At 46.6% G+C, this 21,014-nt stretch overlaps 1 protein-coding gene across 2 annotated transcripts in view; it reads right to left on the reverse strand.

Moving 5' to 3' along the window:
• Positions 1-231: 231 nt before the first annotated feature.
• The window catches only part of LOC142075101 (protein FAM219A-like), a 156,888-nt gene continuing 136,105 nt past the window's right edge, over positions 232-21,014 (reverse strand). Inside the window, exons 3-6 of one of the 2 annotated variants that reach the window (XM_075136125.1) lie at positions 8,816-8,918; positions 4,579-4,659; positions 2,026-2,080; positions 232-811 (exon numbers count right to left, since the gene is read on the reverse strand). In XM_075136125.1, coding sequence (XP_074992226.1) covers positions 656-811; positions 2,026-2,080; positions 4,579-4,659; positions 8,816-8,918 — 395 coding nt within the window. In that variant the 3' untranslated portion in view covers positions 232-655. Of the gene's footprint in view, positions 815-2,025; positions 2,081-4,578; positions 4,660-8,815; positions 8,919-21,014 lie in introns of both variants that reach the window. The other variant, XM_075136124.1, reaches the window with a different exon arrangement.

Below are 21,014 nucleotides of genomic sequence, written 5' to 3' on the forward strand. Positions count from 1 at the left end.
TTTAATGTGGAGCTAAGGATAGATTGCATTGGATATGTCACACAACAGCTCTAGCTAGTACTGACTCACAGTGAAATGCCACCTACTTGTCCTCTTCGCAAGTGAATGAATTGTGTCATGCTAGTCCTGGCTAGCCTTGCCATAAGAAAGGATGCCCTGCTCTGTTCCCATTCCTGTGCCCTGATTATGGTATAATTTTGGTTACGCAAACGAATCAGGTTTAGTGAATGAATTAAGAACTGACCTCCTCCCACGGGTAAAACCCCCTGACACCTCAGACTCACCCCTGATCTTGTAGATGGATTGGTTTCGGTGGGCAGGAGTAACTGCAGCCCCATCTGAACCTTCCTATTCTGGAACAGACACCTTACAAAACATCTCCAGTGCCTACACAAACCAAGGAGGTATCTCTGGACCCTCCTGCATTTGCTCTCCAGACCAGTCAGTTCTGCCAGGCGCTGCCTGGCGCTTTGAGCAACTTCTCTTTTGTTTAACCATAGTTTAAAATAGCTTATTAACCAAACATAAAATGAATTTTTTGGTTTCTCCTGGCTCCATGAACACAAAGAGGTGCACGTCCTACCATAGGAGGAAGCAATGGCTGTTAAGTTTTACAGTTATAGTGGAAAGCACTGATCACAGCCTGCCGGCCTCACTACTGGATGTGACAGGCGGTGGAGGAGGTGGCTTGGCAACACATGCAGGTAGGGTTGACCGATTTAGGGGGGATTAGGTCGAGGTCCTCGTCATCTGGGATCTCATCTAACCGGTACCCATCCTTTAGCAGCTGGATGTTCAAGTCTTGGTTGATCTGCTACAGACAAAGAGACAAACAGTCAAACACTTGAGACTTCTTCTTTCTGATGGTCGGAAGAGGAAGGAGGTCCCTTATTCTGGAATATATTTCCCTATCATTAGCAGCTGTCCCATCAATGAAAGAGTCCCAGTTTTTGACCACAGGTGAGGGCTGCCTTCTGTTGTTCTAACTTCTTCCAGAATAGGAATATCTAGAGTGAGATATTCCAGAGTAGCAAGTCGATACACTATTTTATTCTGGAATAATCTTTCCATGAAGACGAGTCCTTATTTAAAGTAATGTAATAATAATGATAACAAATTGACGGGCAGCTGGGCAGTCCCTCCTCTCAGTCTGGGGCACGATAGCAGTTGAAAGGTGGTAAAGCCTCTTGACTTTTCGTAATCTCGGATTCAAGTGCTGTCTAGCCAGATCTGGGTGAACAACACTTCATCAGGGCCCAGAGATGGCCCAAATAATTTGATCTGGTCCCTGCTCTTGGCCATTTCTCTGCGTTTCAGAGGTATTTTGTCCAAGGAAGGGATACAAGGGGGAAGAGTTCCCAGCAGCTTGTGTGCAGAATGGCTGCTCAGCACCCTGGATGTAAAATCAGATCCTGCAGAAGCAGTAGCCAGAGTCTGAACAACTAATTCACAAGAGCGCTTGGGAATATATTCAGAAACAATGCAGAGGGATTAACAAGCCTGAGCTTCCCTGCCTTTTCTCTTTGAAAGGGCAAGAGTTCATATCTGCAAGTCCTCCCTGGAATTTCTGGTGCTCCACGTAAACACGCACTGGGTGACCCTGACCCCCACAAGAACTGGAAATCACAGCACACCCTCAGATCCTTTATTTGTGTCCTTGGCAAGTAGATGGTTGCTGAGCTGCCGTGACAGACAAATTGATACTTTTGCACCACATGGGCCAACACTGCAGGACTGAGCAGAACTGGGTAAAGCTTGAGTGAAGCCAAAGGTATCTGTGAAAAAAGCTGATGGGCAGATCTGTGTCTGTGCCATGGAAGTGTGGGGACAGAGCCAACTGGATCACCGGGGAAGAAAGAAACATGACACAGTTTCTGCCATGGCCCCTTCCAGGCTCACAGAGTCTACACCACTGGTAAATTCCTTGTGGAGCTGTTTCTGGCAGCACAAGGCCACTCTAAGTCGTTTCTGGCTACTCTACTATTAGCATTCATGGCAAGGATGGCAGGAAAGAGTATAACTCACCTCAGCTGATGAGTATCCCGAGGAGGAATATCTGGACATGTCAAAGTCATCATCACTGCAGGGAAGGACAAGATACGGCAAAGAAGGAAACAACAGTTAGAGAGACCTGTATTCCCTGGTTAGCCCTATCTTTCTCGTGCCGTGAAGCTGTACTTTAGGCACAGAGAAGTTACATCAAGGGAGTCATAGAATCATAGAATAGTTTGGGTTGGAAGGGACCTTTAAAGGTCATCTAGTCCAACCCCCCTGCCATGGGCAGGGACATCTTCAACTAGAGCAGGTTGCTCAGAGCCCCGTCCAACCTGACCTTGAATGTTCCCAGGGATGGGGCATCTACCACCTCTCTGGGCAACCTGTTCCAGTGTTTCACCACCCTCATTGTAAAACATTTCTTCCTTATATCTAGTCTAAAACTACCCTCCTTTAGTTTAAAACCATTCCCCCTTGTCCTGTCGCAACAGGCCCTGCTAAAAAGTTTGCCGCCATCTTTCTTAAGTACTGAAAGGCTGCAATAAGGTCTCCCTGAAGCCTTCTCTTCTCCAGGCTGAATAACCCCAACACTCTCAGCCTTTCTTCATAGGAGAGGTGTTCCATCCCCTTGATCATTTTCCTGGCCCTCCTCTGGACCCACTCCAACAGGTCTATGTCTTTCCTGTACTGAGGGTTCCAGAGCTGGACGCGGTACTCCAGGTGGGGTCTCACCAGAGCAGAATAGAGGGGCAGAATCACCTCCCTCGACCTGCTGGCCTTGCTTCTTTTGATGCAGCCGAGGATACGGTTGGCCTTCTGGGCTGCGAGTGCACATTGTCGGCTCATGTCCAGTTTTTCATCCACCAGTACCCCCAAGTCCTTCTGGGCAGGGCTGCTCTCAATCCCTTCATCCCCCAGCCTGTATTGATACCAGGGGTTGCCCCGACCCAGGTGCAGGACCCTGCACTTGGCCTTGTCGAACCTCTTGAGGTTCACACAGGCCCACTTCTCGAGCTTGTCCAGGTCCCTCTGGATGGCATCCTGTCCCTCAGGCGTGTCAACCACACCACTCAGCTTGGTGTCGTCTGCAAACTTGCTGAGGGTGCGCTCGATCCCATTATGTCATTGATGAAGATATTAAACAGTACCGGTCCCAATATGGACCCCTGCGGGACACCACTCATCACCAATCTCCATCTGGACATTGAGCCATTGACCACTACCCTCTGGATGCGACCATCCAACCAATTCCTCACCCACTGGACAGTCCACCCATCAAATCCATACCTCTCCAGTTTAGAGAGAAGGATGTTGTGGGGGACCATGTCAAAGGCCTTACAGAGGTCCAGAGAGATGACATCTGTAGCTCTTCCCATGTCCACTGATGTAGTCACTCCATCATAGAAGGCCACTAGGTTGGTCAGGCAGGACTTGCCCTTGGTGAAGCCATGCTGGCTGTTTCGAATCACCTCCCTGTCCTCCATGTGCCTTAGCATAGCTTCTAGGAGGATCTGTTCCATGATCTTCCCAGGCACAGAGGTGAGGCTGACAGGCCTGTAGTTCCCTGGGTCTTCCTTTTTTTCCCTTTTTAAAAATGGGGGTTATGTTTTCCCTTTTCCAGTCAGCGGGAACTTCACCGGACTGCCACGACTTCTCAAATACGATGGATAGTGGCCTAGCAACTTCATCCGCCAGTTCCCTCAGGACCCGCAGATGGATCTCATCGGGTCCCATGGACTTGTGCACCTTCAGGTTCCTTAGATGGTCTCGAACCTGATCTTCTCCTACAGTGGGCGGCTCTTCATTCTCCCAGTCCCTGCCTTTGCCTTCTGCGGCTTGGGCGGTGAGGCTCGAGCACTTGCCAGTGAAGACCGAGGCAAAAAAGTCATTGAGTACCTCAGCCTTCTCTGTATCCTGGGTAACCAGGTCTCCCATTTCGTTCCGGAGAGGGCCCACATTTTCCCTAGTCTTCCTTTTATCACCAGTGTACATATAGAAGCTTTTCTTGTTGCCCTTGATGTCCCTGGCCAGATTTAATTCTATCAGGGCTTTAGCTTTCCTAACCTGATCCCTGACTGCTTGGACAATTTCTCTGTATTCCTCCCAGGCTACCTGTCCTTGCTTCCACCCTCTGTAGGCTTCCTTTTTGTGTTTGAGTTTGTCCAGGAGCTCCTTGTTCACCCACACAGGCCTCCTGGTGTTTTTGCCCAATTTCCTCTTTGTTGGGATGCATCGCTCCTGAGCTTGGGCCCCTCTTCCCTCCAGGGCTTTGTCCCATGGCACTCTACCAAGCAGATCCCTGAAGAGGCCAAAGTCCGCTCTCCTGAAGTCCAGGGTAGTGAGTCTGGAGAGCAACTTTCATCTGTGACCCTCAGACCTTTCCATCAAAGTGCTCTTTACTCACGTCTCTTCCTACTTGTTTACACACACAGACTCGTTACAGCATATGCCGAAGGGTACAGCAAGGAAGAGTGCGAGTGGCCTGCAAGAGCAGTTTCAGCAGGAATTAGCTTCAGTGCTGCACTCTGGCATGAAAACTTGCTTGCACCGTAATATATATCATCTTATTAACACTTTGCATACCTGTCTGTATCCAGGGCTACCAGTGGCTTTTCATCTGGACTCTGATCTAATGACGAATAGCCCTTATTGGGAACGACGAGCCTGAAATAATTGAATGTTGTCCATTAACCACACAGTAAAGCTCAGTACCACACATAGTCTAGAGCAAAGCCATATGATAGTTAGGCTTTCCCCGTTTCACTTCCTTGCACGTCCTCCCTTATCGGTGAAGACATTTAAACGGGTGCAATTCAGCATTTAAATGGGCTGTGTCTCTGGGTAGTTCAGAGCAGTTTCACAGGGATGAACACTGGACATGCCTTGGGAACACACTCCTCCCTGGAAGAAAAAAACAGTTGGGACATTCCACACATCATTCTGGTGAACTTGTTCAGCTAGCACTGCTTCTTGTATCAGATTGCTCATTTTTGTGTTGCTTTTTTTTCCCCTAGCAATGAGTACATGACACTAGCAATAAGTAAATGGGAGAAGGAGGCTAGGGGAAGGCAGAGGCTCGGTGCTCCTACTATTCTACTATTGGAAATCAGGGATTTGGTCTTTCTGCAGCCCCCACAACACAGCACTTTTGAGGTCTCACTCCTAAATTCAGTAATATGAGAAATATGAGCTGGTGGGTGCAGCGTAAGAGCCCAGTCAGACTAGCACTTTTTAAATCCCATTATTTTATAATGACTTTCACTTCATCAGAAGTATTACAAAGGCTGATGATGACTTTGCACCTTTAATTGCCCGAGAGAGTTTGTGTAATGGAATACAGGCTTCAGAGCTTCTAGGATAAGGAAAATACATTAATTCAATGGTATCCAGTTCACAACAGAGTTCTTTCATCCACAAAACTGCACAAAGACTTTGGTTCATATTTAAAATAAGATCAACCAAACCAAGCAAATGGAAGAAGATTCTACATTCAGCAGGTGGGAACAGTAAGAGTGATTAAAATCTCCTTGTTCAGTGGGTTAACTCAGGTTTTCTCCCAAATGAAGAACTGGTCTTTAACAACATGCAATTATGCACAATGATGCTTCACTAAGAGTTTAGAAAATATAAATCTAAAGATGATAATCCATCTCATCCATGCTCCAACTGCACTCTAACCACCTGCAATGTTCTTCTGCTTCTGCTCAGAAAATTTCAGGAAGCCATTATAATTTTAGCAATACAAAGGCCTGCAGGCTCAGGGAGAGTAAAATATATCAAATGTTATCACAAAGCAGATGTATAGGCTCATGACTAGTTGTATTTTCTTATTGTGTTCATTGAAATGCAAGATTAAAGAAATTAATTTTAAAACTGATGCAGAATTTCCAACTTGCAGCACCAGGGAACTGGAGAAAATGGGATCCACTTGCAAAATTCAATACCTCTTCCCATAGCACTGAGACGCTGCTCCTAAAGCATGTAGGAAGGAAGTCAAGAAGCAAGATGTCTGGAAATAAAACTGAAGCTGTGATCTGGCAGCAGCAGCTTGCTCACACACATATCGTAAGTACTGACTTCCATGCTCACTCTCCAGTTTTCAAGTCAGCACTCCATATATACTCACTGATGGTTGTTACTATATCATGAGTGAACAAAGCACTATCAGGGGACCTAGGAGAAGAGCCCTTTGTGGTGCTATTTAATTGATTAAAAAAAATCACTACATCTTTTTCTTGAGAAATGTCTTTTTTCTTAATAACACAGAACTTCAATTTTTCTGCAACAGACAAAAACTGTGATAATGTCTTTGCCCTTGATCTAAATCTTTCCCTTGCATGCTGATTGTCCTTATTTTCGCTTCCCACTGTCCTTGGAACAAAGCCAGATTGCAGTTGTAGCTGCTTTCATCCGCAGGTGTCCTAGTATGAGCTTCTTGTCTTGGTGTTTTTGCTCACTTAACATGAAATATGTTATGACAAAATCTGAGTTTAGGTTATCCTCAGCGTGGGCTACAATATCTAGCTGTGTGGAAGTGGTGTGGATGGTGTTGTAGGCTCTGCCTGTGCTCATAGCGAGTATGCCAGCATCACCCCAACCTTGTTCACATTTTATTTGCTCTTAGGGAGACTGAGCATGTTATGGATTCAGATCCTTTCACCTCTAAGGCTGGCTGTGCCCCTGCCCCAAGAGAAGACCAAATAGTGAAGGCAACCTGGTAGTAGAGGCTGGATGTCAGAAATTCATACAGATAATACAGAAGAACAGAAGCCTTGGGGAAGGAGGAGGAGGTGGAGTAGAGACTAGGAGAGGCAATGTGGTTTGCCTGAATGAAGGAAAACATATTTGATGAGGAGAAGAGCAGAACTGTCAAAAAAGTGGAAATGGCTTTAGCTTATTCTCCTCCTGCAGAGACCAGAGGAAGCCAACAGTTCAGACTTAAAGAACTACCATAACCTGGAGTATCTCCCATTGTACTGCAGCCATTATCTTGTGAAAAGAAGCTGCTTGAACAAGCTTGTGGCATTTCTGCCTTCCCGGGGTTGCCCTGTCTGTGGCAAGACAGACCAAACCATTCTGAGGTATTACTAGGGCTGTGCTTGTGGTGCTTCTTGGTTCCCAGAAAGCCAAGGGAGCTGGGAGATGAAGAGACATGGGCCAGCGAGACCCTGTGCCAGACACCTCACAGCCATATGGGAACAATGGAGCTTGGCTACATCTGCTATTAAAGCAATGGCTGCAAACCTCTGTTTTGCAGATCCCAAGGGATGCTTCTAAAAACTGTGTGAAAAGTAACTAAGAAAAGCAAGTCTACTGCCAGCAGGCTTCGCTTGGCTGTGGAGGTGTCCACATGTCCTCTGAACAGTGCTCAGGTGTCCACAAATGGAATAAAACTGAGCTGGCTGTTCAAAAGCTTTTGTCGATGGGTGTCACTTCTCTGCCCTTCCCCACCCAAATCACTCTTCTTTCCATCGGTAGCTCGGAAACAGCAGCCTCTCCAAGCAGAAGTCACTAATTTTACAGGTAGGCACCTGTACTTATCCCATCTTCTCTCCCTTACCATCTTCCTCCACTAATTTCAGTGTTTCTAAATTTCTCAAGCAGCAAATCTGCTACCATTCCTCTTGGGAAGATAGCGTGCAGCCTATTGCCAAAAGAAACCAAGTTTTTCCAGCTTGTATTTGGAAGACAAGGAGAAGCATGGAAAAGCCAGCTGAGAGCATCTGCTGAATTTCTTGCTGCCACTAAGGACCCGGCCCCTTTATATGGTCTCAACAACCAAACACAGAGCAGTGAGCAATGCAGTGTATTCCAACAACATCGCAGGGGCTTACAAATAAAACTTGACAAAGTCCTGGCATGATTTATGACTACTATTGTGGGTTTTGGGAATTAATGTGAACAAGGAACCTCATCTGTCAGATGTGTTGCATACAGAGAGGCTCTGACCTGCAGCTCCTGTTCTACTTAATATATGGTAATCCATGCAACTTTCTCATTCATCAGTAAACACCCAGCATTCATGCAGATTCTGCTGTCATTCTAAGTGAGGTCCTCCACTAAAAACTGCCACCTTTCTAGTAGCATGCAAAGCGTGCAATCCCATGGACTCAGGGGGGTTCCTTCCTCCTGAATGCAGGTGAGTGATACACTGGTGTACTGAAGCTTGCATGGAAAAAATAGAAATACTCTAAAAGAAAGTATTCAGCCAAGAACATCTTTTTTTATGGCAGTTTGTAGCACTGTCTGATACTGTCATACAGAGATGTGCCAAAGCAGCTCCAGCAAAGTATGACCATGCTGTTCAAAGTGCAGAGGAGGTATATAGTAAAGCACACAGAGATGGATTATTCACAAGCCTTTGTTAAGTCAATCAGTATGGGGAAGGGGTCATCATCAAAAAGGAACAGGGGAACTACTGGGATAAAAGCATCCAAGGCAGAACTAAGCTCTAAACCAGTTTGCGTTACATGAAGCAGCATCATACACTCTCCTGCTGGCAGGATTATATGTTACGTGAGGCTACCCAGAACATGCAAGACAGCCATATCAAACCCCTGATTTCAACCAGGCTGGGCTGCCTCTGCCTCCTTCAGGCTGCACTGTCACCAGTCCTGGGCCCAGCTGTCCCTGCATCTCTCCAGGGGACAGGATGCAACACAGCACAGAGTGTCTAGGCCTGCCAGCTCCGGGAAGGGCCATCACTGCTCTCACAGTGATTTGGCAGTAGGCAAATAGCAATGAACATCATCCTTGCCCATCCTAAGGTCATTAGGGATCGCAGCTTAGAGCACAGCTGAGTGCTTTTCCAGTCCTTTACCTTGTTCGTGCCATCACATTGTTCTTCTTGGGCTGCTGATTGACTGGGCTTCCCATGTTGCCATTCTTCAGGGAGCCCTTCCGAGCCAGCTCCCTCTGCTTCTCTGCATATGGGATACAAAGGGGAAAAGCAAAATTAGGGCAACAGCCTGGCTGACCATCATACAGCTGCAGAAACCCAGATTTGATAGCAGCAAAAGGCATAGCAGAATTAATAGCAAAGGACATGAGCTCTCCATCTCCCAAGCAGGGACACTGCAAAGGCTGGACGAGCTGTGTCCCATTGCCTCCAAGGTCACCAGGGGCTAACATACCCTGACTCACAGCAGCTTGTTGACAGCCCTGCTCCTGCCGATGGCAAAGGTGAATAAATGCTTATTGAACTTGGCAGGAAAAGGGTCAGACTAATAACTCTCTCTGGCATGAGCAACAAAGAGACGGATACAGGATCGAAGTCAAAACCTTAAATCAGAGTAATTTCTCAGGACTGGAACTTGCAAATGCATTGGTTATCTTTGTCTCCAGAATAAAAGGCTGGTATTTTGCAGGCCACATGAATTTTGCTATTCAGACACAGAGGGATAAAGCGGGGTTTAATGGAGGCAAATGTTTACAACCCTAAATACAAACCAACTGCCACCCATCTACGCCAGAAGGTCCAGCGCTGACCACAAATACACAGCGCTGAGACAAGCTGCCAATACTTTAAGAGGTTGTATAATTCACAAAAGGCACCTGACTCAGAAACAAGGTTACAGGTTTCATTTTCTGTCAAGACAGTTAAGGCCTGCCTGAGCCTTTTAAATGGACCGGCGCGCTCTGCTTTCTATTGAATGCTCAGTACAAGCATTAATGCTCTTCTCCAACTCAGATTACTCATTCGGCCGATGAATCTGGACTTTTGCTAATTGTCTTTTTCCTCCAGTAGGTCTCCCCATGACTATTTCTATGCTCTTACTGAGGGCTATTGCAATGTGTGGGTCTGAACAATACAAGATTTCCTATTTAACCCCTTCTTTCACTTATTTAGTGGCTTGGAGTGAACATTCCCAAAGCAATGTAAGTGCGGTAGGAACATCCATGCCTGTGTCCCCAGCCAAATTTCTTAAGCATGAATCAACAGTTCAGATCCCTCTTGGATGCTATGAATCCTGAGTCCCTGGTGGCCAAAAAGCCAGGGCTAGCAGGAAGAATGGGAAGTCTACCCAGCCCTGGGGTGTTAGGACAAGCTCCTAGAAGGTGGTGGAGATGCGCATGAGTCACTTCAGGCTTTGAGGCAAGGAAACCCGCTTTCTGAGCCTTACAAGTATTATGAACTACTGCTACTTCCACCATCACCCAAAGGAGCTGTTTGGGTACCAATCTCCTGAAGATGTTACTTTTGGGGTCCAACATTTTAACAAAAATCTGTAATTTCACAAATTAAAGTAGTTCTCATAGAAGCTGCAATCAAACACATAAACCAGCACAGTAAAGAGAAGGTGAGAGAAGGAACCACAACCTAGCCTCAATAAGTAAATGGCATTTTTCTTTAAAGACTGCCCCATATTGGCTGATGCTACACCCAAATGAGCACGAATCCCAAGATCACAACCACTGACCCAACTGTGCTAATCTTTGTGTGAAACCTGGGAACTATGCACCTGGGCAATTCTCAGGGCATGAAAAGCTAAGATGCTCTTTCCGAGTCATCCCAGACTCTCCAGTATGGTAGTCAAGTATTCCCCACTGGACTTAGATGAGACCTGTGTTCCCGCATGTCTCCCCCAGCCTCAAGGCCACTGCTTAGCTTGAGACATTGGGGGCATGGTCTCACCAGAGAGGATAGGCATAGTTTGTCCTCAGCACTTGGCAGTTTCTGGCGCTGGCTATGAAAAGGCTCTCCATGTCCAGGACTGCCTGTGCTGCCTGCAGTGTTCCAGTACGTGCAATGAACTTCCAGGAAGGCAACGCAGCTTGATGGAAAATCAATGTTGACCCTACAAAACTACCTAATTCTGGGCAACTCTCGGGCACCAGAAGAATGAGGAAGGGTTGTTAACAGGCACTCCTGCCAAATACAGAGAAAAGGGAACATACAAGAACAAATGAAGAAATGGAAGACTCTGATTTCCAGCCATTGGTTATTTTGTGTCTGGTGAGTTTGCTGTTTGATGATCAATGAAAAGCTAATACAGCAGAGATACAAGGTGAAGGACAGAGACTTGGAGATGGGGAAGCCAGAATGAAACAAGGCTGCTCTCCAGCTACTTCAGAGAAATCACTAACTTCTGGCAGTAAAAGGGCAGTATAATAGCAGAGCTCCAGTGATGCTCTTTACATGGCATTTGCAAGTATTTGAAATAAGTTGTTTAGCTTTCATTTCACTTGGCCGTTCTACTTTTTATCATTGTACCTAGAAAAATACTTACGCCCATGTGGTTTGTTGTCCTCCTTCCCATGAAGTGGTATGGGTGACTGAGCACACTGTGAGTACAGGTGTGATGGCTTGCAGAGCCAACAGGCAATCATCAGCAATACCAGCAGGGCTGGTACAGTTTAGGGAAAGACAGCTTTACCCAAATCCAGGTTCCTGCTGGCTTTTCATGAATTTTCCAGACAGACATTTCCTTGAAGAAGCAGGATAGAGCAGAGGAGGCTGGGAGGGCATGAAGCAGCCTGCATGTGCCTTTGACATTAAGAAGTATGCTCAATTAGGAGTCTGAAGATCCTGTCTGGTCATTAGCAGGGTTGCTGTGTTGGGTAATCTACCTGGCTCCATGCTTGAGTAGAGCCAAGCAGCATTAGCTTCTGTTTCAGTGGAGAGCTCAGAGAACACGGACAGCTGTGCTGTCAGCCTGACGTACTGGGGAATTTGGCTGCACCAGTTCCACTTAAGTTAATCCTGGACATTGTGTCAGAAGAGGAACACGTGGAGCGGCACATGTGTGTGTTTGTGTGTGTGTGTATGTGGGGAGGGGGTCCAGGATCCTTTCGACACCACTATACTACTCTGAACAGCATGAGGGACATCTCTTTGTCTGGACCTGCCAACCACTACATCACATCTCACCCCTCCTTTCTTGTCCACCTTGTCACTCCATCTTTAAGGCACTTTGTCCCCTTATGACAGTAAAATCATTTAAAGAAAGAAGGTAAATCCACTCAACAAGCAAGCCGCTACCTTTGTGCTAGCCTCACACTAGCCTGTTCTGCTTGCTGACCCCATCTGGGCCATTCAGCATCTGCTCCAAGTGCTGCTTCAAGGTAAGCTCTACTGGTGACAAGACAACAGCCAAAGAAGCCCACAGAGCTTTCAAGAAGGCAGGAATAACACTGAAGTATAAAGGAGCAAAGGAAATAAATACATGCTGCAGACACAATCAGGACCATAATCGGCCCAGCCCTACATCCCATCTGGCAATGGTCTCATGTTATAGCTGCATGCAAAGGTCCTCAATAAGATGGTGCCCCAGCATGCTAAGCACTCAGCAAACCATTCCTGCCCTGGTGTGCTTTCACCTGCCTGATTTAGGATGTGTCAGAGGATGGACAAATAACTGCATGTTGACAAATGGAGAGCACACTCCCGTGGGGAACCTCAGTTAGAGAAAGTCACGTGTAAGACAAGAGGAGCTGAATTCCCCCCTTACTACTGGGAACAGCTACAGACCTAACGAATTATTTCAAGCAATACTGTATTACTCAGTGCAATTTAAAATGGTTACCTGTTCAGCTGGCTGGATGTGTCTAGTTGCTTTATGACGAGGGAAGATAGTAATGGAGCATGTGAAGCAGAATGGACTTAACGTGAATGTGTCTATGTTAAAAATCAGATTTGAATATATCTTTACAATTATTCCTCTGGTTTCAGTCTTTAAACGAAATCATAACCAGTTTTAATAACGTTTTCCTGTTTTTTAAAAATGAAATGCTGAACAGCTGCTTTGGTACATGTTGCTATGTGTGGCATTGGTTTTGCCTACACGCTGCCCAAAACCAGAAATGGTAAAAGTAGCCCTATGCTTTGGTCTCCTGCAGAACTGCTCCTTTTGCGATTTCAGGCAAAGCAGACAAGCCAGGAATTTGGTGAACATCACTCTGTGCTATGCTGAAGAGCTATTTGGAGTGTCAGACCGCCCCCCAAATCCACAGTCTCCATTTGTCCCAAGATAGTGAGTGACTGGCATGGTCAGACAGTGGTGGGTGGAGAGTGGTTTAGGATGCCATCACCTCTCACTGCCACTGTGCTTGACCGCATGCATCCCCCTCATTTGAGGCAGCCTGATCGGCACAAATGCCATTTGGTGGCAGACTAGGCCAATTTGCTTGCTTTGCACCATGGGTTGGAATCATGCAGATGCTGACTGCTCCTGTCTCTTTGCTGAGAGCCACTGGCTGAACCTTGCTAACTCAATTGCTTTTGAACCTGCCTGACTAGGAGGAGATGGAGCTTCCTGCTATGGGGACATTGCGGTGTGGGTCCATGGGATTTGCTGCAGTGGGAAGACAAAGAGAAATTAATCCGGTGTGACAAAGTTGTATTTTTCCATCTTCAAGGTCTGAGATGAGATTTTGGGATGTATTTGCCTCTTTGTCCCCCACTGCCAGCCAAGAATGTTTCAGAGGCTGAGGACTGCAGCAATTCCCTGATGAATTCTACCTTCTCAAGCAAGCTGAGAATTTAAATTAATCTGTCTGTTCACATCCTGCTGAGTGATCAACAGAGTCCTGAGCAAACGGAGGGAGAAAGAACAAAGTGCTGACTACAACTTCCAATTCGAGCCCAAGTCCCAATTTCAGCTCACTTGCGTCGTTTAGCTCGGGGACATTAGCATGCTTCTAGTTAACACTGAAACCTTCACTACCTTTCACCTCTGACAGAGAATATTTGTCAGCGAGGACTGTGTCACTTCTTGGAGAGATTTCAGGATACATACATCAATAGGGGCTTTGCCTGCAGGCTGTATAGAAAGGGAGGTATAAGAATGCTGTGTGCTGTGGCCATGCTGATCCTGACAAGGACTGCGCTCCCTGGGGAGATTTGGAGAGCGTAAGTGCGACCATGCAGGTGGCATTAGCACAGCTGATGGCTGTGCCTCCCTGCATCAGAAAGGAAGGCAAAAGAAAAGCGATTTTTACTAAACAGGGGTAGCAGAAATGAAAAGGATCTGTCTGCGGCCAGCCCCCTGCTCTGAACACAGGGAATATGGTTTAAAGCCAATACGCACTGGGTGCCAGCGTTGATTATTCAGGACAGGCCATCTGAATCAGGATTGTTTCACCCAGCTTCAGAAAAGACTCTTCAGATAAGCAAGGGTCGGATAGCTAAGTCATCCAACTACCAACTTGAGCAAGTTGTGCAAGACAGTATTTTTAGCTGAAGTATGTTTTTGCTGACCCAGTCAAACTTGGGGAAATTAGTGAACTACATCTAATTGTAAGAACTGGCTAGCAAAAGCAGGTGTATAAATCCGTCTTCCAAGGTCCCTCTTAGATCAGGTTTTAAGCATCCAAGTAGCTGCATTTTCTTATGTTTTGCTGATCTGGCTGCTGCTCTGTCCCTTTGTAATGGCTGAGAGCTGTCACAAACACTGACAGGCTTTGAGTGGTTTTAAGCTCCCCTGAAGGCCTGACCAGACACAGAACTGGTAAATGACCTAGGGAGTACAAAGACAATGTTTGCATCTCTTTTCTGAGGATGCAGCTCTTAACTTCTCGTATAGGAGCTACTGCAACAAGCAGTCAGTGCATTGCATGCAGAGCAATGCAGGGCTCATTCTGGGGTAATGCTCACCAAGAGTTCTGGCTGCACAAGTTACAGAGAGGTTTCTGATGGCCAGGCTGATGTTACTATTTGTGTTTCCCTTCAGAAAGCACACACCAAACTGAAGCGCCAAGCTTAGCACAGAAGAGGACAGGGAAATGACTGCTCTGGGCCTGACCAAAGCTATCATCCACTTACACCACAAGCGTCTCCAAAAGTGGCTTTATGTTCCAGCAGCATGTTCCCGTCCCCTAGACACACTGTCTCAGCCCCAAAGATCATTTATCTGACCTTCATGTGATTATAGGAAGAAACGACTTCTCTGTTTATATCCACTATTGGGCTTTGACGTGTAGGAGAGCAGGGCATCCAGTGTAGTTAGTCAGCTAGCAAAGAAAACCTTATGGCTGTAAACTTTAGGGAAAAAATTTACTATTTCGAACACAGAGCATTTTACCTCTTTATGGCATGGTATAATTGTGAATCATCTTTGTGAAACAGTAAGCTATATTTTACTGATGGGAGAAACCATTTAAATGATTTATCTTAAAGCCACGTAAAGCATCTGTGGCAGCAGAGGAGGAGAGAACCATGATTCCCAGCTCCCAGTCCTCTATCTGAGCTGTCTCTGCAGCCATTTTATTTAGACAGGTTGCAACTATGTAGCAGCAGGCAGCAATTCATCTCTCTTCATCTTTGAACATCTTTCTGTACTGATTTCAAAGGCATCTATTGTCACAGTTCCCAGCTCACAAGGGCATCGTGTTGTGATTCAGCTTGTGCTTTTTCACTTAATTTTTAAGGATTGAGACTTTTATTCCTAACGGCTGCAAAATACTGAATATAAAGATTTCATTCATCACTGTCAAAACTGGAATATATGAACAGCATCAATTTTATTTAAATGTGGGTTTTTTTTTCATCTTTCACATTTACCTTCAGAAAGGGATTTATTTGGTATTTTCATGTACTTTTCAAAGAATATTTTTCCTGCCAGCCAGAAGAACAAAGTTAGATATCTGGGGAAGTGTTTGCAACCTAAGAAGCCCAGCTAAAAAGTTTCAGTTTATAAACTGAACTCTACAAAATATAATCCATAAAACTGAGCTACTCTCTCCCTTAACATATTTTAAAGGGACAGAGAAAATTAAGTTATTTCACCTGGAAAGAACTTCTGCAAATGCCCCCTCATCATTTCTACTCAACTGAACGCAGGTTTAAGACAAAGCCATTTGCTTGACCCTGCTGTATGGTGTATAAGACAAAAAAAAAGAAAAAGAAAGGAGTCTATTAAATGCAATTTAACTTTCTTCATTTAAATAGCTCTCTTCATTTAAAGCATCACTTATGCTAAAGGCATAATCTACCAGATAAACAGAGTTAATATTAGTGCCCACATCACATTTGTTATGGGTCCTGATGTTCTGTGAAGAAGCATTAAGGTCACCGAGGCATGTAGTAAGTGTGATGTGTATTTAGGAGAATAACAGTACAAACTTGCTTAGCTGAATACTCACAGCCTTCAGTTACACAGTAGGGCTGCTATCTAGCAGCGTTAGGCAGTAGAGGAATGGCGGAGGGGATGGTAGGCTGCCATTGCCAGCTATTTCATGTTCCTTAGTGTCCTCCTCCTTCCAGGGATGGGATGCAGTGCTGAGGGTTTGGCAGCTGCCTTTTCCTTCCACCTCTCAAGGGGACTGGTGGCAAAACACAGCCCTGCCTCGAATGGCAGAGGGAAAGAGGACTGGCCAGAGAAAGTTAATGTCCCTGCTGAAACCCCTGAGAAAGGGGCTTGAAAGGCTTTCTGGGCCCCAGGTTGCTGGCTGCAGCTGCTTTGAGTGCTGCAGGAGGAGAAGCAGGGCTGGGGGATGAGAGATGTCATCCCAAACCACAGAGCCCTGCAGCTGGAAATCACGTGTGCACTGCTGAGCTGAAGCCTCTGTGTGGTGGGTTGACCCTGGCTGGATGCCAGGTGCCCACCAAAGCCGCTCTATCACTCCCCTCCTTAGCTGGACAGGGGAGAGAAAATATAAAAAAAGGCTCATGGGTTGAGATAAGGGCAGGGAGAGATCACTCACCAATTACCGTCACAGGCAAAACAGACTCGACTTGGGGAAATTAGTTTATTACCAATCAAATCAGAGTAGGGTAATGAGAAATAAAAACTAAATCTTAAAACACCTTCCCTCCACCCCTCCCTTCTTCCTGAGCTCAACTTCACTCCCGATTTTCTCTACCTCCTCCCCCCGAGCAGCACAGGGGGACGGGGAATGGGGGTTGCAGTCAGTTCATCACACATTGTCTCTGCTGTTCCTTCCTCCTCAGGGGGAGGACTCCTCACACTCTTCCCCTGCTCCAGCATGGGGTCCCACCCATGGGAGACAGTCCTCCACGAACATCTCCAACATGGGTCCTTCCTATGGGCTGCAGTTCTTCAAGAACTGCTCCAGCATGGGTCCTTTCCACAGGGTGCAGTCCTTCAGGAACAGACTGCTCCGGCGTGGGTCCCCCACGGGGTCACAAGTCCTGCCAGAAAACCTGCTCCAGTGTGGGCTCCTCTATCCATGGGTCCACAGGTCCTGCCAGGAGCCTGCTCCAGCACAGGCTTCCCATGGGGTCACAGCTTCATTCAGGTACATCCACCTGCTCCGGCGTGGGGTCCTCCATGGGCTGCAGGTGGATATCTGCTCCACTGTGGACCTCCATGGGCTGCAGGGGGACAACCTGCCTCACCATGGTCTTCACCATAGGCTGCAGGGGAATCTCTGCTCTGGCACCTGGAGCACATCCTCCCCCTCCTCCTTCACTGACCTTGGTGTCTGCAGAGTTGTTTCTCTCACTCCTCTCTCCTCTCACTGCCATTTTTTGCGCAGCAGTTTTTTCCCCCTTCTTAAATATGTTATCACAGAGGCGCTACCACTGTTGCTGATTGGCTCAGCCTTGGCCAGTGGCGGGTCCATCTTAGAGCCGGCTGGCATTGGCTCTATCGGACATAGGGGAAGCTTCTAGCAGCTTCTCACAGAAGCCACCCCTGTAGCCCCCCTAATACCAAAACCTTGCCATGCAAACCCAATACACTCTGTCAAAGGAGTGGCAGTTCTGGTCGCAGGGAGAGTTCAAAGGGGACTCATGGAATAGCCTGACACACGCTGAAGATAACAACAGTAACGTACAGGTAAAGATGATGACAGTTCTTAATATACAACTCTGGTGTCAATGAAACATGATTTAGTATTTTAATGCTGATGTATTTTACATCTTTCTTACCCTTTGTCAGGACAGTGCATGGGGCATTGATGCTCAGAAGCAGTTTGCTAACACAAGGTGTCATGTGCTGGTGTGCCCATTCAGGGCTGTGGTTATGGCAGTGCCATCCCAGTGCTGCTCACTGCCGGACCACAGGCAGCCTCGATGGAGAGAGGATGGGTGCTAAAGCACTTCTGGCCTGAGCAAGGTTTAACACTGCCTTTTGGGGAGACTGTAAAAGGGAGTCTGGGTGAAGGGGAGGCAGGTATAACCTAGACTCTGAATGTCAGACCCCGTGTGTCTCACTCCACACGTTACTAATATTTTTGTGAAGACTCGTGCTTTTCTGTCTTGCCACAGCTAAAGGCCTGATGAGATCCCACTGATTGGCAAATGAGCCTACCTCCCCCAAACAGCAGGCAGGGGAGGTTTCCGACTCTGCCTCCCAGCTGCCTGCTCTCACCACTGTAGCATTAAATGAGATGATTGCTGGCAACACTGCAGCTGCCAAGTCCCTGCTATCTGACCCACGCTCCTAAATGATCCAGTGAGGCAGAAATTCTGGCAGACCAACATTTTTACCTCCCTCCCCAATGGCCAGCTGTATGCACTGAAGGGAGGAAAAATCCTAGCTTGGATTTGCTTATCAAAAGACCATTAGCTAAGGATTTTCTACAGCATTTCTAAGACAAAAGGGAGGAGACAAGCAAGCAATACAAGAATTATTGTCATTTCTGTGCCCCATGCATGCCTGGGTCAGGTTTGTATTGGGCCACAGTGCACGCATATTCAGCTTCACTCGGCTCATACATTTTTGTGAGCTAAAATCACCAACTGCATACAAACATAAGGTTTATTGTGGTATAGTTACCTGTTTGGCTGCCTGACTGGAGCTGGAGGTGAGATGAGAGGAACAGAAGTTGTAAGAAGAAAAAAGGAGAGAAACAGCCTGAGGGTCTCAGCAAGCAAGGCTTTATTGCAGTAGCGCTAAGGGACTAGTGAGTATGTATAGAAGACATGTAGTTCCTTGCCTGAGGAAATTAAGACAGAAAACAGACTGTGCATAAGGAGTACAGGCAGCTAAAATGGTATGTGTTTCAGTGATGTACAGTTCCTCGTGGTTCCAACTTCAGTTTGAATTATCTTTCAATAAGATTTACAACAGGCTTTAACTTATGCACACAGATACTTAAGCACAGCAAAAGCGGGTTGAATTTAATGATGAAAAAGTGGAGCAAGGAGGGTCAGCTTTTTTCCCCTGATAAAAACTTTGCCAAAGTCTGTGATAATTCCAATCCCTTTTAAAGGACCTTATAAGAAATGACCTGCCTGCCCTTCAGCCAGGTGGTGCTGCCAGGTGGACAGGCAGAGGTGAAGGGGAGGGAAGAGGAGCCGGCAGCGAGGAGATGCTGGCTGGGTACCACACATCTGCTGCTGGAGCGGGCAGCAGGATGTGCAAGGAATAAAACCCTACAGACTGCAATTTAGAGGAAAAGATGTGAGGAGCTGGGGGTTGTTATCTTAAGGCATGGTGGGATTTCAGAGGGCCTTTGCAGAGATACAAGCCTGCTTTGTTTTTCTTTTTGCTATGCATTTTTGTAAAGAAACTAATTTTCCTGTTTATAATCTGTTTTGAATCAAGAACACACATTACCATTGTCAACCAACAGCATGCAGGGCTAGTAGCATCAACTGTCATCTTTTTTGCCTCATTATTTCTCTCCATACAAGCATCAGCAACTTTAAGTCATACTGAATCTCAAATTACCCCAGGGACAGAAAGTAAGGGTAACGGGATTATCTGTCCTGAAGACAACTTCAGTGTGAAGCAACATCAGAAACTCTCTCTGAATGCACGGGCTGGGGCGTCTGCAGGAGACGGGGAGCAGGAATGAGGTACCAGTTCCCCTGAGGCAAGAAGTTCAAGCAAGTGCAGGGAGGATGAAGGAACCGTGGTGTGTACACACACATGCACACGTTAAATAACACTTTCAAGCCTGGAATCTTTCTCATGCACAATATGTTGGAAAGAGCCTGGCTTTTGCCAAGACCCAAACATAAACAGCTTTAACACTCAGATTTTCTGACAGTCTCTCCACCCCACTGATGCTGGCACACGCAGTGCTCAAAAAGGACCAGGAAAAGCTATGAGCAGAGCGAAAGAGTGGCAGAAAATACTCTTTGCTTTCAACAGGCCTTTGTGGCTGCTAACAGCTGCACTTGTGAGGTGATGGAAGGGCAATGCCAAGCTTTGGGGAATAAAAAACCTCCAGGTCAGCACCAGTAGAGATGTGGAGGAAGCCCAGGGACTGACAGCCTTGTCCTTTCCAGGGATGGCACTTAAGTCAAAATTTGGGGGCACTGGGATCTGCTGAGCTGTCTTCAAGAGTGTCTCCTCGGGCAGCATGTCCATTGGGGGAACGAGAGGAAGAATCATCATTTTCCGATCACCCAATACACAACCCAGCAAAGCCAGCTGAGCGAGGAGACATGCCCTGACTTGGAGCCCACAGGGATAAAAAATGAGGAGAGCCAGAAACACAACTCAAGCTGGCATTTTTCTATCCCTTGCATCTGTTCCCTAGGTGCCTTAAGTCACACTGGCTCAGCCCAATGACAGGAAAAAGGTTTCTTCCTACCAGCTATTCAGGAGCCAGTAACATAAGGTAGAGCAAGCTGTATCTCCTCTCCTGATCATGCTGTGACAAAGCTGTCAGAGCAGCTCTGACGGCGTCACCTATTGTCCTGGTTTCGGCTGGGATAGAGTTAAATTTCTTCCTAGTGCTGTGTTTTGGATTCAGTATGAGAAGAATGTTGATAACACACTGATGTTTTCAGTTGTTGCTACATACCTTGTCAAGGACAACTATCCTCTGCTACCAAGCTAGACTGGGAGGAGGGAACACAGCTGGGACAGCTAGCCCAGCTGGCCAACAGGGTATTCCATACCATGTGACATCATGCTCAGTATATGAATGGAAGGCGTGATCCAGGAAGTACCGATCGCTACTTGGTTATCGGTCAGTGCGGGTAGTGAGCAATTGCATTGTGCATCACTCATTATGTATATTCTATCATTATTATTTTTCCTTTTCTGTTCTATTAAACTGTCTTTATCTCAACCCACGAGGTTTTCTCACTCTTACCCTTCCGATTCTCTCCCCGTCCCACTGAGGGGGGTGGGGGGAGTGAGCGAGCGGCTGCGAGG

This window comes from Calonectris borealis, chromosome W (assembly GCF_964195595.1).
Source record: "Calonectris borealis chromosome W, bCalBor7.hap1.2, whole genome shotgun sequence".
Taxonomy (NCBI): domain Eukaryota; kingdom Metazoa; phylum Chordata; class Aves; order Procellariiformes; family Procellariidae; genus Calonectris; species Calonectris borealis.